Source organism: Brassica napus, chromosome C1 (genome assembly GCF_020379485.1).
Source record: "Brassica napus cultivar Da-Ae chromosome C1, Da-Ae, whole genome shotgun sequence".
NCBI classification, from domain to species: Eukaryota; Viridiplantae; Streptophyta; class Magnoliopsida; order Brassicales; family Brassicaceae; genus Brassica; species Brassica napus.
Window position 1 is genome coordinate 44,877,120 of NC_063444.1, and position 13,514 is coordinate 44,890,633.

Genomic DNA, 13,514 nt, shown 5'->3' on the forward strand with positions numbered 1-13,514 from the left:
CCCCTCCTTGTTCGACCGTATACCCTCACATGGCTTCAGCCTCATACATTGTTCCCCTGAATATGCATGATGTTTCGTACAGGCATGTGGGACCGGTTCGATCAACTGGGTTTAGGATACATCCGCGAGACAATGGACAGCCTCACTTTAAAGCAATTCACGCAGATGTAATATCACCTTGAACATATTTTCCATCTTCTAATGTCAGCTTGTTCAAGAATGGTTGTTCTTCGAGATTGGCTTTTATCTGTTAATTATGTTGATCATCATCAAGACATGCGCTTGAACATAGAGGACATGACATACGAAGTGAGTCCACAGTTACTCCTTACCAAATATCTCCATGATTAAGCTTCAAATTATAGATTTTTGCCGAATACACACTGGTTTTTCTTATTACACATCCGGAGCTTCTTGCTTTGATCGTCCATATTGCAACTCTCAAGACTGGCTTGTCAAACCAGAACCTGTTTGTCAAACCAGAATCAACCCGGAAGAAGCTCCATCAACCAATCTAGAAACAGACTCTTGTTTGATATACCAGTTAAAGCCAATAAAAATCTTAGAAACTGCATCCTTAAAGCTTATATAAACATTCCACACACACACACATCTCTCATTATATAAACTTCAAGTTTAACTCACATGGTGTTTTGGACATGCTTTTATATAATGGTTTCATAAGAGAAACAGAGTAAACCTGTAAAAATAGTGGCTCAGTGACTAAGAAAACCGTACAGGCTTCTTTGTTCCTTGTACATTTGGTTTGCTACTCTGAAGTATAGTTTTGCATCAATCTAAAGCACCCTTTTATGTTCATAGATTATCTAATATGATCATGTAAACATAGACAGACCATTATAAAGATCTTGAGAAACCTACACCAAAAGTAACTACACAAGGGAGGAATCATCTGTTCCATAGATACTCAAACTAACATAGTTCCTCTAAAATTTGAGATCAGCTTGAGCAGCAACCGATCTTATTGACCTCAGACCCGACATTAAGACTCTGTCCTTTAGGGACACCAGACCGATCATCATCACCAACATCCAAAGCCTTCTTGCTAGCCACACGGTATATCTGAGAAAGCAGATGCGTGAAAGCATCCTCCACATTCAAAGCTTCCAATGCAGACGTCTCCATAAAGAAAGTCTTCTCCCTCTCAGCAAAGGCTGTCGCATCCTCGGTAGAAACAGCTCTGAGATGACGCAGATCAGCCTTGTTCCCAACGAGCATAATAACAATGTTGGCGTCATGAGTGTGGTCCCTAAGCTCCTTGAGCCATCTCTCAACGTTCTCAAAGGTCACATGCCGTGTAACATCGTACACAAGTAGAGCTCCTAGAGCTCCTCGATAGTATGCACTAGTGATCGCTCGGTATCTTCCCAAACAACAAAATAAAAATCAAATCTTTTGAGTTCTTGAGATTTGGTTAAAGGATGAAACTTTTACTGGAAAGTTTATACCTTTCTTGACCGGCGGTGTCCCAAATCTGAGCTTTGACGATTTTGTCGTCGACGTGAATGGTTCTGGTGGCGAACTCGACGCCGATGGTGGATTTGGACTCGAGGCTGAACTCGTTGCGCGTGAATCGAGAGAGGAGGTTGGATTTTCCGACGCCGGAGTCTCCGATTAGTACCACCTTGTAGAGGAAATCGTAATCGTCGTCAGCTGTATACGTCGCCATAGGAAGATTCTTGGGTAATCGCTCAGAAAGGGGAAGAAGAAACGCACAAGATAGATGATAAGAAACATTTATGTTATAAACAACGCATCGAACATATGTTACAAGCAGCTCCCGTAGCTCAGTTGGTTAGAGCGTTGGTCTTATGAGCCGAAGGTCGCGGGTTCGAGCCCCGCCGGGAGCAGCTAAATTATCATTTTCCTCCCAATCTTTTCTTTTGTCATCCTTCATTTTGATTAGTTTTCCCAATACTTGCCGAAAACTAATTAATTTATCAGAAGCAACCCCACCTTGTAATTGAAGAAAAGATCAAACAACCACCTTCACCATTGGTTGAAATGTCAATCAACAAGATGGGTTTTTTCACCATAAAGAGAACGAAGCTTCAACCCTCTCCCTATCCCCATTTACTTAAAACCCACTCAACATTAACATTCGTGTGCCTTACAAGAAACAACACACATTAACACTCCATCTCACTATCACATAATGCGATTAAATCTTCAACCTTCAATATCTTCTCGAATAAAATCTTTTATTCTTCTAAATCTCTCAGATTTTTACTAACAATCTTCTTTTTGTTATGGGATCTGGATGGTTGCTCCGGTCTCTCATATGTTTCAAAGCAGAAAAACATACAAAATCAAACCAAAGCAACGTTAGTAAAATCTCTGTTTTAGTCCCTTTTCATTCTTGCATACTAGTTACTTCAATATTTATGTTTTTTTCAGGTACATTCTGAAACACTAAACCGTGTCAAACCGGTCGAATCAAGCTCAGCGTCCACTACACTTACCGTAGAGATCGCTGCTATTCGAATTCAAAAGGCTTTTAGAGCATACAAGGCAAGAAAAAGACTATGCAGCTTGAAGAGCGCAAGGAGATTTAACGCATTGGTCCAAGGCCATACAGTGAGGAACCAAACTTCGATTGCACTCAATGTGATGCATTCTTGGTGCGATATACAGAGTCAGATCAGAGCACGGCGTATGTATATGGTGACACAAGGTAGACTCCAGAACAAAAGACTGGAGAATCGGTTGAAGCTGGAGATCAAGCTTCACGAGATAGAAGTTGAATGGTGTGGAGGATCTGAAACAATGGAGGAGATTCTCGCTAGGATACAACACAGAGAAGAAGCTACAGTGAAGCGTGAACGTGCAATGGCTTACGCTTTTTCTCACCAGGTCAATGAAAATTGCCACTTTAACTCTATTAGTTTTGGTTTTGTGTGTTTAGATGCCTTGTAGCTCAAGTAACTTTGTGGTTTTTGTGTGTTTTTTTACAGTGGAGGGCTAATGCTACACAGTATCTAGGTCAAGCTTCGTTTAATCTTGACAAAGAAAACTGGGGATGGAGTTGGAAAGAACGGTGGATAGCAGCTAGACCTTGGGAGATTAGGGCTCAATGCCAAGTCACTAAACCGGCTAGAAAACCAGAAAAATTATCACCACCCAATGTGGCAACAAAGAAAATATCCGCTAAACCGGGTTTACCAAACACAAAGGAAGCTGCAAAATCCAGAAAGCCCGGATGAATTTTGATTATGATTTTTTTTTTGTTAAAAAATAATCTGTTTACATTTAAGCATTGTTCTGTTTGATTTCTCAATGGTTTGTTTTATATAAATTGGTCTTTATTTTTATACACACTCTTTATAAGCTTGTTAAAGGTAACGGAACCGTCTGATAAATGAATTGTTTTGGGCTTTAGCTATTGGGCTATAGTATATTGGTCTTACAGAGTTTGAAACGGCGACATTGATATTTACTATACGGATATTCTAGAAATATATCATTCAGGTCTTCGTCTTTTTCGTCTCTCTCTGTTCTCTCCATCGCTGAACATTCAGATCGCTAGCTGGTCGTGCATCTAATCTACTACTATTATATTTCTTCATCTTCCCATAGTTGAGGTAAATTTTTTTCCTCCTTTCGATTATCGATCTCCTTCTTGAATAATAAGTTCATCTTATTTCAATAGGATCATCAATCTTCGTCTTTGCTGCAACTTCTTATGATTCGAGATTTCTGAAAAAAATTGATCTTCTACGTTATGATTATGTTATTTTCAGCAAATCAAAATTCGAAAATCTAGTTTACAAAAAAAAAAAAAAAAATTTCGAAAATTTTCAACTTTCCGACCGATCTAATTCCACTTTAGTTAGGTTCTGTAATAAAACCTAAACTTATTGACTTTTTGTTTTACTTTGATTTCTCTGATTCGTAGATCTTAACCAAAAAAAATGAACAAAAACACACGGATCGATATCCCCTCTTCGTCTTCACCATCCTTAGCTTCCGCAGACGGTGAGCTCCACGAAGACGACATCTTCGCAATCGACATAACTCACTCGCCTCGTCCTTCTCCGACGCAGCAACAACACCCACCTGCTCGTCACCTTCAAAGAAGCAAAAGCAGTTTGAAAAACGTGGAAGCTTCCGGTATCCTCGCTGCTCTCCCCGAGCCTTCAGGAGGAAACAGTTACCTCAACCACGTCTTTCACCACAAACCCGCCTCTGTTCTCTCCACTTCAGTCTCCTCCACAGCTTCTTCATCGTCTTCTTCAGGCGGTGGCGGTGCTTCCGCTCGTACCATCCCCGCCGCTCCTAAACCGCCTCAAGAGCGGCTTCCGTTTACGTCTTCTTTTATGAACGGAGGAAAGTTTCCTCAGTCGGCTCCGGTTAAAGTTCCGTCGGCGATGATGAATCGTCATAAAAAGGAGTTTAAGTTGACTGATGTGGTGGATGTTGATGATGATGAAGAAGGGGAGATGCTTCCGCCTCACGAGATGGTAGCTCGTTCTTTGGCTCAGTCTTCGTTGCTGTCTTGCTCGGTGCTTGAAGGAGCAGGAAGAACACTTAAAGGGAGAGATCTCCGGCAGGTAAGGAATGCTGTTTTCAGAAGAACCGGTTTTATTGATTGAATTTCTCTTTTTTTCATTCTTTGATTTGTTGTCCCCAATTGAACCGGTTTTATTTGGTTTACAGAAACATTCCAATGTATTGTTCATATATGTTGTCTACATTACACGATTTGTTGTTTACTTCATATTAATCAGATTGATGTGATTGTTTGCTTCATTCTTCACATGTTTTGAGGTTTGAGTTTATTCAACTTATAATGACGGCTTCGGAAAGTACTTGCTACATTGGTTGATGCCTAATCGAAATTAACTAATGTTTAAGAGTCGTCATAGTCTTCTCTGAGAAAAAAAATAATCACATTTTGTGTTGTCAGTGTGAGTGAATCTTCACTCGTTTCATATTCTTAAATTTGCAACTATATTTATATGGAAGTAAACAAGTGAAGAGGGGTTAAAAGCTATGACTTTTGAATAAAAGGGAAGACATTGAGATCTTACTAGAGAGAGGGGACCATTCTTTAAAGCGGCAGCTCTTTTACAATTTTGGTTCCATCTTCAACATCACTCTCAAGACCATTAGATATTTTCAGGTTTAGTGAGAAACATGCTACTTGGTCATGACAGATACACTGTACTCTACATATGTCTTATAGAACATAACTTATTGAAGATTTTTTATCAGTTGACAAACGGTAGACTGGATATGAGCTTCAGTAATGAGACCTTAATCGAAAGGTAAAGATTCGGCCTTTCTATCATTTGGTAGAACGTACTTCACCTTCTCATTTTGTGTGGTTGGTGATGTGTTTATTACATCACATGGAAAGGTGTTTGCTTTTCTTAATTCTCCGGGGCTAAATGAAGGTAAAATAAAAACATCTGAAACCATGCATTTTGACTAACTTTTTAGATCCAAAATTATTTGTATAAAGATGAATGATAGAGAAGATTTAAGAGTTTTGATCAGCTTCCTACATTTAGACAAACATGGGTGACTCTTTAGTACCTTGTCTCATGTCCCCATTGCTTTACTCATCAAAGACAACATCACATTCAAGTTTGGTGGATCTCTTGTCCTATCACTAAAGTAGGTGAGGAAACATTTAGTGACATCAGACAGATTACAAACCCATTTTTTTACTCTTGTGAGGAAAGTTTTCACTTGTAATTTAAGGGAACTGGCTAAATCCCCTTGAATGTTCCAGAAGAAGCAACAATTTAAAACTTACTGTTCATCGAAAATGACTAACATTTTATCATTGGGGCCAAAGGATTTCAGTGAGATATGAGAAGAATCAACACAGGCTCATGTTGTTTTACGACAAGGATTTATAGCTTGAACAGATCATTTAAGCTTATCTAGATTGAGTTTTTTTGAACAATTTCTTTGCTGAGGAGAGCAGCAAAAATCCACATCAAAATATAGAGAAAGATTATTAGAGCATCAATGGAGTTGCACACAACAAGAACAAGGAACTGCAATTTCTCAAGTATCTGGCTATTGCAGTATATGATGATACAACACACGACAAAAAGGTTTTCAGACACAACAACAAGAAGAATAAACCTTGGGATCTAACCATAATTGAGCTACAGAGAGTTGTCTTAACTGGTGAAAAATCTGAAAATTACAATTGGCAAGGTAAGGATATTGGAAGAAGATGAAGCTGAAGCTGAAATGGCGAGCTACATTTGTTTGTTCTTCCTCTACTCTCGCATCCCTTCTTTGCCTTTTTCTTTCAGCCATTGTATACAAACGGAGAGAACGCAGTTCCTGTTCAGAACAATCTAAGCCAAGTTTTCAATGTGAATGGAAGCTTGACAGGCCCTGCAAAATGGTTTATTTTCTTAGTTTAAACGAACAAAAAGTACTTTACTGATGTAAAAAGGACAGAACTTTGGGATAACCTGGAACTGGAGGACATTGTTTCGATTGTTATCAATCGCGAGAAATGGAGGAAGCAGATGACGGTTTGTTGGTTAGACCGTCGTGCTGCTCATCCTCTTGGCCCTGAAACCGTGCTGGTACGCGAAAACCGGAAGAGAATTCACCTGAGGCAAATACCGGCGGAGGAATATGATGGCTGAGATCCTCGGTGGAGATGGATTGATGGTGATGAGAATCAAACCAAGCACGGATCATGGGCGTGTAACTGGACTGAAGGGGACCCCTCTGAGAACAAAGCTGACTTTGGCCAAGTACCGGCTGAAACGACGTCGCTGAAGCATTAGGAGGTGGAGCAAAGAGAAACCCTCCTCCTCCGTTTCCTGTATCGGTTGCTCCGCCGCCGTTACAAGCCACCAGTCTCTGAATCGACTGTTGCTCCCAGCCACCCGTCGATGTATCGTACCCAAACGGATTGCTCTGTCCGTAGAACAGAACAGGCTCGGGAGCTGAGTGGTGGTGGTGGTGGTGAAGCGACGGTGGACCATCCGGGAACGAGTGCAGCGAGAGACGGAGATCTTGACTCGGAGGAGCTTCCGTCGAGGAGCCAACCACCGGGAAAAACGACTCTGAATCCATCGACGGAGGAAGAAAACTCGGAAGCTCCGCCACTCCGTTGAATCCACCGGACCGTGCACCCCCAAACTGAAGCTGTTCCCGTTGCGGCGGCGGCGGCGACGGCGAGATTTTGGTTTTGGCGGCGGTTCTTCTCGGTTTAGCGTTTGCGGCGGCTTTGCGAATAGCATCGGCGGGACTCCACGGAGGAAGCTGAGCGAGCTCGTCGATGGAAGTCTGAGACTTTCTGATAAGCCAGTCAACGGCTTTGCTCGGACGGTCGAAGCCAAGGCGGTCTTGAACGTCGTAGAACTGAATCGCCGTGTGAGCCGATAGCCTCACGCGCCGGTCACGTGGCCCTTTGGCCGTGCAGACTTTGCTGTGCCGGTCTTTTTTCCCCGTCGACCGCACAATGTGACCTCCTTGAACCTCCACTATCTCGTCTGACGCAGCGCCGTGCCTCATTGAAGAAGGCGGCGGGGGTTGAGGGTGGAGGAAGTGGTGAGCTTCGTCGTGGTCGTCTGCCATTGGTTGAGCATATTGAGGAAGGTCGGAGTCTTGTTCGTCGAGGCGGCGGCGGCAAGGGTTAGACGGTGGGGAATCCAGAGTAATAATTCGAAATGGATGTAACTCTTACTCACGCATAGTCTCACCTCAAAAAAACTCTAACCGTAAAAAGCAGAGATAGATAAAGCCTAGGAGGAAGATGATTTATCAAAAGCAGCAGACTAGCCCATGTCTGAATCTCTCTCTCTCTCTCTCTCTCTGCCTCGTTTAAATTCTGTGTACTTCCTAGAGAAAAGCAAGAAGGAGACCAAAAGAGGGTTGAGATAGAGAGAAAGAAAGCGAGATGTGTAATTGACCAATGAAGAAAAAAAAAAGTAAATTAAAAGAAATGTGTGTTATGACGCTGATGATGACGCAATTGCTAAGACGACAGTGTTTTCCTCTCATTAAAGATGTCTCTTTGTCATTTTTTGCCCATTTGTCATTTCTTTCTTACTTTCTTTCTTTTGGGGGGGGGGGGGGGGGGGGGGGGGGGGGGTTCATTCCTTGTTTTCACAACAACCGAAAATCAGATGAAAGATGAAGATATAAACCTACTAATTCTAAGCTTTTGGATTTTAATACTGAATTATAACATAACATTATTAAGAGTTTACAAATACTAGACCTTTATAAATGTGCATAGGAGAAAAAAAACCATATCATATCCATTCAATAGAACAGCAATTTTAAAAGAAATGCAAAACATATCATGTTCATCATAACATCACTAAAAGAAAACAGGGGGATTCTGATGGCCGAAATCGTCAGAAATTCGTCGGAATAGATCGATTTCGACGAATTTCTGACGAACCTATCCGTCGGTATCGTTTTGTCAGAAAAAAAAAATTCGTCGGAATTTCGTCAGAACTTCCGACGACTTTCTGACGAATACCGAGAAACGTCATTCTGACGAACTTCCGACGATATTACGATGCGGACACACGAGACCAGAGTTCATCGGAAAAACTATATACCGACGGAGAACGTTTCTCGGACAATTCCGACGGAGTGGATTCCTCGGTATATTCCGACGAATTCTGGGCGTCGGAATATACCGACGGACATTGGTTCGTCGGAATATACCGACGGACATTGGTTCGTCGGTATATTCCGAGGAATTCTTTTCGTCGGTATTTTCCGAGGAACCGTTGTCCGTCGGTATATTTCGACGCCCTGAATTTGTCGGAATATACCAATTTTAAAAACGAATTAATTTTGCATTTTTATATATTTTTTATATTAAAAATTAATTAGTAAATAAAAAAAATCTGAAATTTAAAACTAATAATATTATAGAATTTAAATTCATACAAACCGAAATAGAAAAAAAACATTCAGAAAGTTTAAAATTCATACAAACCGAAATAGAAAAAAAAACATTCAAAAAGTTTTAAAAAGCCGAAAAAACTAAGAAGAACTCAAAGACATCAAACGATCTAGCTTCTGCATTATCTCGGTGTTGAACTTCTTCTAGGATGCCAACTCTGCAAGGATAGTGGCATTCTCCGAACGGATAGTGGCATTCTAAGAAAGGATAGTGGTGTTCTGCTCCTCCAAGGCCCCAATCCGTTCATCTTTGTCATGTAGCTCCTCGAGAATCATGGGATCGGCATACGGAGCTTGCGAAGAAGATGCCAGATACGAAGAAACACGGCGGGCCAACCCAACTAAACGGCCTGATCAGCTTGCGAACCAAGAACGAAGGGATCATAATATTGAAGTTTCCGCCGCGAATGAACTGATGTAACACCAAACGCATCAATCTTCACTCCTTTATCTGGGGTGGTGTCATACCAATCACAATAGAATACTACACAGCGCAATCCAACCATTCCAGGAAATTGGATTTCCAATATTTCTTTTATGTTGCCGTAGTAGACATCGTCACCGGAAGAAAATGAAACACCAGCATCATATGTTGTCTTAGAATGACCTTTCCTTGTGAATGCATATCCTCGCGTACAAAATTTAGGATATGATTTGACCACATAGTTTGGTTCCTGCACAAATTCGCGTATCCAATCATCGAACACAAGACCTCTGGCCAAACCATCATTCACCTATAAATTAAAAACATATATGATTGAAAAGTTAATTAGTTTATATTAAATTTAAACTAATCATTTGCATAGGGTAATATGATATATGACTCACATAATTACGAAGCCACACAGCAAATCCGTTATCTCTAAGTTGTCGAAGCTCATCTTCTGTTGCATGCCTGTGAGTCATACGCAACTCCGCCATATATACACTTTATACAAAAATATTATCAATATGAAATAAATTTATTGAATATTAATCTAACAATAAATGAATAAATATTTTTACCTCTCATATTGTAGAACATCTTCACAGTTGGTGAGCAAATATGTTTGCAAATGAGCGTGCTCAGTGTCCGTAAGTCTCCGCTTCGTGAATTTTCCACTAAGTCGTCCTATTTCCTTGAACATGCTTGGGACAGTAACATGATATGTTGCTCTCTCTCCTCTATCATCATGCTGAGCAGGTCTTCGGTGTTTTGTATGCACTTCTGGTGGAAAATAATTTTCAGCAAAAATTGCAGTTTCTTCATTGATCACCTATGCCACTGTAGATCCTTCCACCCTGCTTTGATTTTTGACCATCTTCTTCAGATGATGCATATAACGCTCAAAAATATACATTCATCTGTACTGCACAGGACCATCAAGTTCCAATTCTCTTGCGAGATGAATAGCAAGATGTTCCATTACATCAAAGAATGATGGAGGAAATATCTTCTCAAGGTTGCACATGCTGACTGGTGCGTTTGTCTTCAAATTATTAATACCCTCTTCAGTCACTACTCTGCTGCATAAGTCGCGGAAGAAAACACTAATCCCTACATAGATAAAAGACATAATTTTCGTAAGTATTAAGTTTTTATAAGCATAATTGTTAAATATAAAAATAAATTAAATTGTAAAAATATAAGATACCTGCAACTGCTTCATGAACATTACGTGGCAATAATGCTGAAAAAGCAAACGGAAGGAGGCGCTGCATAATTACATGACAATCATGACTCTTTAAGCCAGTAAACTTTCCTTCGCTTCTATCCACGCAGTTCCCCAAATTTGATGCATATCCGTCAGGAAATTTCACTTTATCTGTAATTCAATCAAAGAACTCTTCTTTTCTAGCACAATCCAGCCGATAAATGGGAAAAGGGGCCGTACCGTTCTCATCAACGTGAAGTTCAGAACGATCACAGATATCGACTAAATCCAACCTTGACTTCAAATTATCCTTCGTTTTACCTTGGATGTTAAGGACTGTGTTCATCAGATTGTCAAAGAAGTTCTTCTCAATATGCATGAAATCTAAATTATGCCGCAATAAATGACTCTCCCAATATGGCAGATCCCAGAAAATACTCTTTTTGTGCCAGTTATGTAGCTCTCCAACCGCACTGACTCGAATGTTTTCATGTCCACCTACATCTGGCGTCCTTTCTGCATCAAAATACCTAAACTGCTTCAACAAATCTTTCCCACTAACTTCCTCAGGTGGACCATCAAACACCTGCTTGTTCTTCGTAAACGAAGTCTTACTCCTGCGGTATGGATGATCAGGTGGTAGAAATCGTCTGTGACAGTCAAACCAACACGTTTTCCTTCCGTTCTTTAGTTGGAAAGCATCTGTGTCATCTTGACAATATGGACATGATAGCCTCCCATGTGTTGTCCATCCAGATAACATACCATATGCTGGAAAGTCACTTATTGTCCACATAAGTACTGCCCGCATATGAAAGTTTTCTTTGCACGAAACATCGTATATCTCAAAACCATGCTCCCATAGTTGTTGCAACTCATATATCAGTGGTTGAAGAAACACATCTAGTGATCTTTTAGGATGATCTGGCCCGGGGACGAGAATTAAGAGAAACAAAAACTCTCGTCGCATGCACAAGCTCAGCCGTAAGTTGTACGGTGTCACAATAACTGGCCATAGAGAATATTGTCTTCCATGCTTTCCAAATGGGCTGAAACCATCAGTAGATAATCCAAGATAAACATTTTTTCTCTCTTCTGCAAATTCTGGATATATTGACTGGAAATGTTTCCAAGCCTTCGCATCTGAAGGATGTCTAATCTCACCATTTGTGGAATGCTTTGCATGCCATCTCATTGCTTTTGCTGTGCGCTCACACTGATACAACCTCTTCAATCTTTCCGTCAAAGGCAAATACCACATTCTTTTGAACGGGATCGGAACTCTTCCCCTCGTCTCCTGATAACGAGGTTTCCCACAAAATTTGCATATATTCCGTGTCTCATCCGCTCTCCAGTAGATCATGCAGTTGTCAATACATACATCTATCATTTCGTACGGTAGTTGAAGACCGGCAACAAGTTTCTGAACCTCGTAGTATGAACCCGGTGCAAGGTTATCCTCAGGTAAAATACCTTTGACAAAATCAGTAATCGCATCCATACATTCTTCAGCCAAATTATAGTATGTCTTAATACCCATTAATCTAGTTGCAGAGGATAAGGCTGAATGACCATCTTTAGAATTTTGATACGAAGGCTGTTTTCCTGCATCCAACATGTCAAAAAATCTCCTAGATTCGGGATTTGGTTCTTCCCCTCTATAATGATCATGTACCATCTGCTCAGTACCTACACCATAATCTATATCCGTTCTAGATTCTTCTAACCTAATATCAGGCTGAAGTTCACTAACAGGCTGAGGTTCGCTAGTACTACCATATTCATAACCAGTTTCCCCATGAAGGTACCAAACTTTAAAATTACGTGAAAACCCTTTCATATACAAATGAGTCCAAACATCAAATTCTTTTATAACCTTATTATTATTGCAAGTAGAGCAGGGACATCTTAACATATCACTTTTTGCATCCAGTTGCTGTTGAACAAGCCTCATGAATTCTCCAGTCCCTTGAACGTATTCTTCCGTAAGCAAATTGGTGTTCGGATCCAAATGAGGTTTATCCATCCACGAACGATAATAAACTTCTGAAGACATGATTTTCACGGAATTGTTATGACTAAAGAGAATGAAGAGAGAATGAAGTGTGAATGAGTTGAATGAGGAGGGGTTGTATTTATAGGAAATTGCTTACGGCCTTCCGACGACTTTCCGACGAAATTCCGACGGATGTAAGGCAGTCCGTCGGAATACCGTCGGTATTTTCCAATCTCAAACGGCTATACAACGGTCATATATATTTGTCGGCAACGGTCACATGGTTCGTCGGAAATTCGTCGGAAAATTCCGACGGAATACCGACGACTGTACTGTTAATCGGAATGTCGTCGGAAGTTCGTCGGTATATTCCGACGAATTTCCGACGACGACAACGGTTACATTTTTTATCGGAATATCGTCGAAAAGTCGTCGGAAAATTCCGGCGAGCCATGTTTCGTCGGAATTCCGTCGGAAATGGCCGACGGAATTCCGACGACTTCAATTTTTTGGTTTTCGTCGGAAATTTGTCGGCAATCCGTCACAAACGTCCGACGACATTGATGTCCGTCGGAACCTCCGTCGGAATTCGGCGTGTTTTCTTGTAGTGCATTATTAAGAGTGCCATCAAGAAACATTACTGGTTCAGTTTTTGCATCCTCCCATTTATCGTTTTTACAGACAGTTTTAACTACTATTGCTCTAGGCTACTAATCGGGATTCATTATGTAGAGTTTTAAGTTACCCGACAAAAATACCATAATAATAAACCTCTGGTGTTGGCTATGTCAAGGTTCAGTTCAGCCTTTCGTGCATCTTGGTTTCTTTTTAAGGGTTGACCCCATATTGTGTAAATATTTATAAAAGGCTCTTTGTTTGTTGATGCTCCACTTCTCCACTTTTTGTTGTAAGAATCTCAATATTTATAAGAATCTCAATAGTTAACTAAAGCAGAT

At 40.6% G+C, this 13,514-nt stretch overlaps 4 protein-coding genes and 1 non-coding gene across 5 annotated transcripts; 3 read left to right on the top strand and 2 right to left on the bottom strand.

Moving 5' to 3' along the window:
* Positions 1-785: 785 nt before the first annotated feature.
* Positions 786-1,751, bottom strand: LOC106380078 (ras-related protein RABA1g). The gene is made up of 2 exons (XM_013820189.3): positions 1,470-1,751; positions 786-1,384 (listed from the first exon to the last, which is right to left on the bottom strand). Exons 1-2 carry the CDS (start codon positions 1,688-1,690, stop codon positions 961-963), a joined length of 645 nt encoding a protein of 214 aa, XP_013675643.1. The 5' UTR covers positions 1,691-1,751; the 3' UTR covers positions 786-960.
* A 46-nt stretch (positions 1,752-1,797) lies between these two features.
* On the top strand, positions 1,798-1,871 carry TRNAI-UAU. The gene has a single exon. It is a non-coding gene; the product is annotated as a tRNA-Ile (tRNA).
* A 246-nt stretch (positions 1,872-2,117) lies between these two features.
* LOC106369557 (protein IQ-DOMAIN 10-like) lies at positions 2,118-3,415 on the top strand. The gene is made up of 3 exons (XM_013809696.3): positions 2,118-2,345; positions 2,419-2,874; positions 2,976-3,415. Exons 1-3 carry the CDS (start codon positions 2,271-2,273, stop codon positions 3,222-3,224), a joined length of 780 nt encoding a protein of 259 aa, XP_013665150.1. The 5' UTR covers positions 2,118-2,270; the 3' UTR covers positions 3,225-3,415.
* On the top strand, positions 3,386-4,770 carry LOC106369549. Its single transcript, XM_048744940.1, has 2 exons — positions 3,386-3,602; positions 3,917-4,770. Exon 2 carries the CDS (start codon positions 3,933-3,935, stop codon positions 4,611-4,613), a length of 681 nt encoding a protein of 226 aa, XP_048600897.1. The 5' UTR covers positions 3,386-3,602; positions 3,917-3,932; the 3' UTR covers positions 4,614-4,770.
* A 1,204-nt stretch (positions 4,771-5,974) lies between these two features.
* LOC106349336 (transcription factor TCP4-like) lies at positions 5,975-7,957 on the bottom strand. The gene is made up of 2 exons (XM_048744939.1): positions 6,462-7,957; positions 5,975-6,381 (listed from the first exon to the last, which is right to left on the bottom strand). Exon 1 carries the CDS (start codon positions 7,579-7,581, stop codon positions 6,493-6,495), a length of 1,089 nt encoding a protein of 362 aa, XP_048600896.1. The 5' UTR covers positions 7,582-7,957; the 3' UTR covers positions 5,975-6,381; positions 6,462-6,492.
* Between the last annotated feature and the right edge of the window lie 5,557 nt (positions 7,958-13,514).

Excerpts from the sequence above, each read along its gene's own strand:
- LOC106369549 (XM_048744940.1), top strand. The coding sequence starts at position 3,933 with ATGAACAAAAACACACGGATCGATATCCCCTCTTCGTCTTCACCATCC.
- LOC106369557 (XM_013809696.3), top strand. The coding sequence starts at position 2,271 with ATGGGATCTGGATGGTTGCTCCGGTCTCTCATATGTTTCAAAGCAGAA. Across the intron at positions 2,346-2,418 it reads CAAAATCAAACCAAAGCAAC|GTACATTCTGAAACACTAAA; the intron begins GTTAGTAAAATC and ends TGTTTTTTTCAG. Across the intron at positions 2,875-2,975 it reads CTTACGCTTTTTCTCACCAG|TGGAGGGCTAATGCTACACA; the intron begins GTCAATGAAAAT and ends GTTTTTTTACAG.
- LOC106380078 (XM_013820189.3), bottom strand. The coding sequence starts at position 1,690 with ATGGCGACGTATACAGCTGACGACGATTACGATTTCCTCTACAAGGTG. Across the intron at positions 1,385-1,469 it reads GACACCGCCGGTCAAGAAAG|ATACCGAGCGATCACTAGTG; the intron begins GTATAAACTTTC and ends TTGTTTGGGAAG.
- LOC106349336 (XM_048744939.1), bottom strand. The coding sequence starts at position 7,581 with ATGGCAGACGACCACGACGAAGCTCACCACTTCCTCCACCCTCAACCC.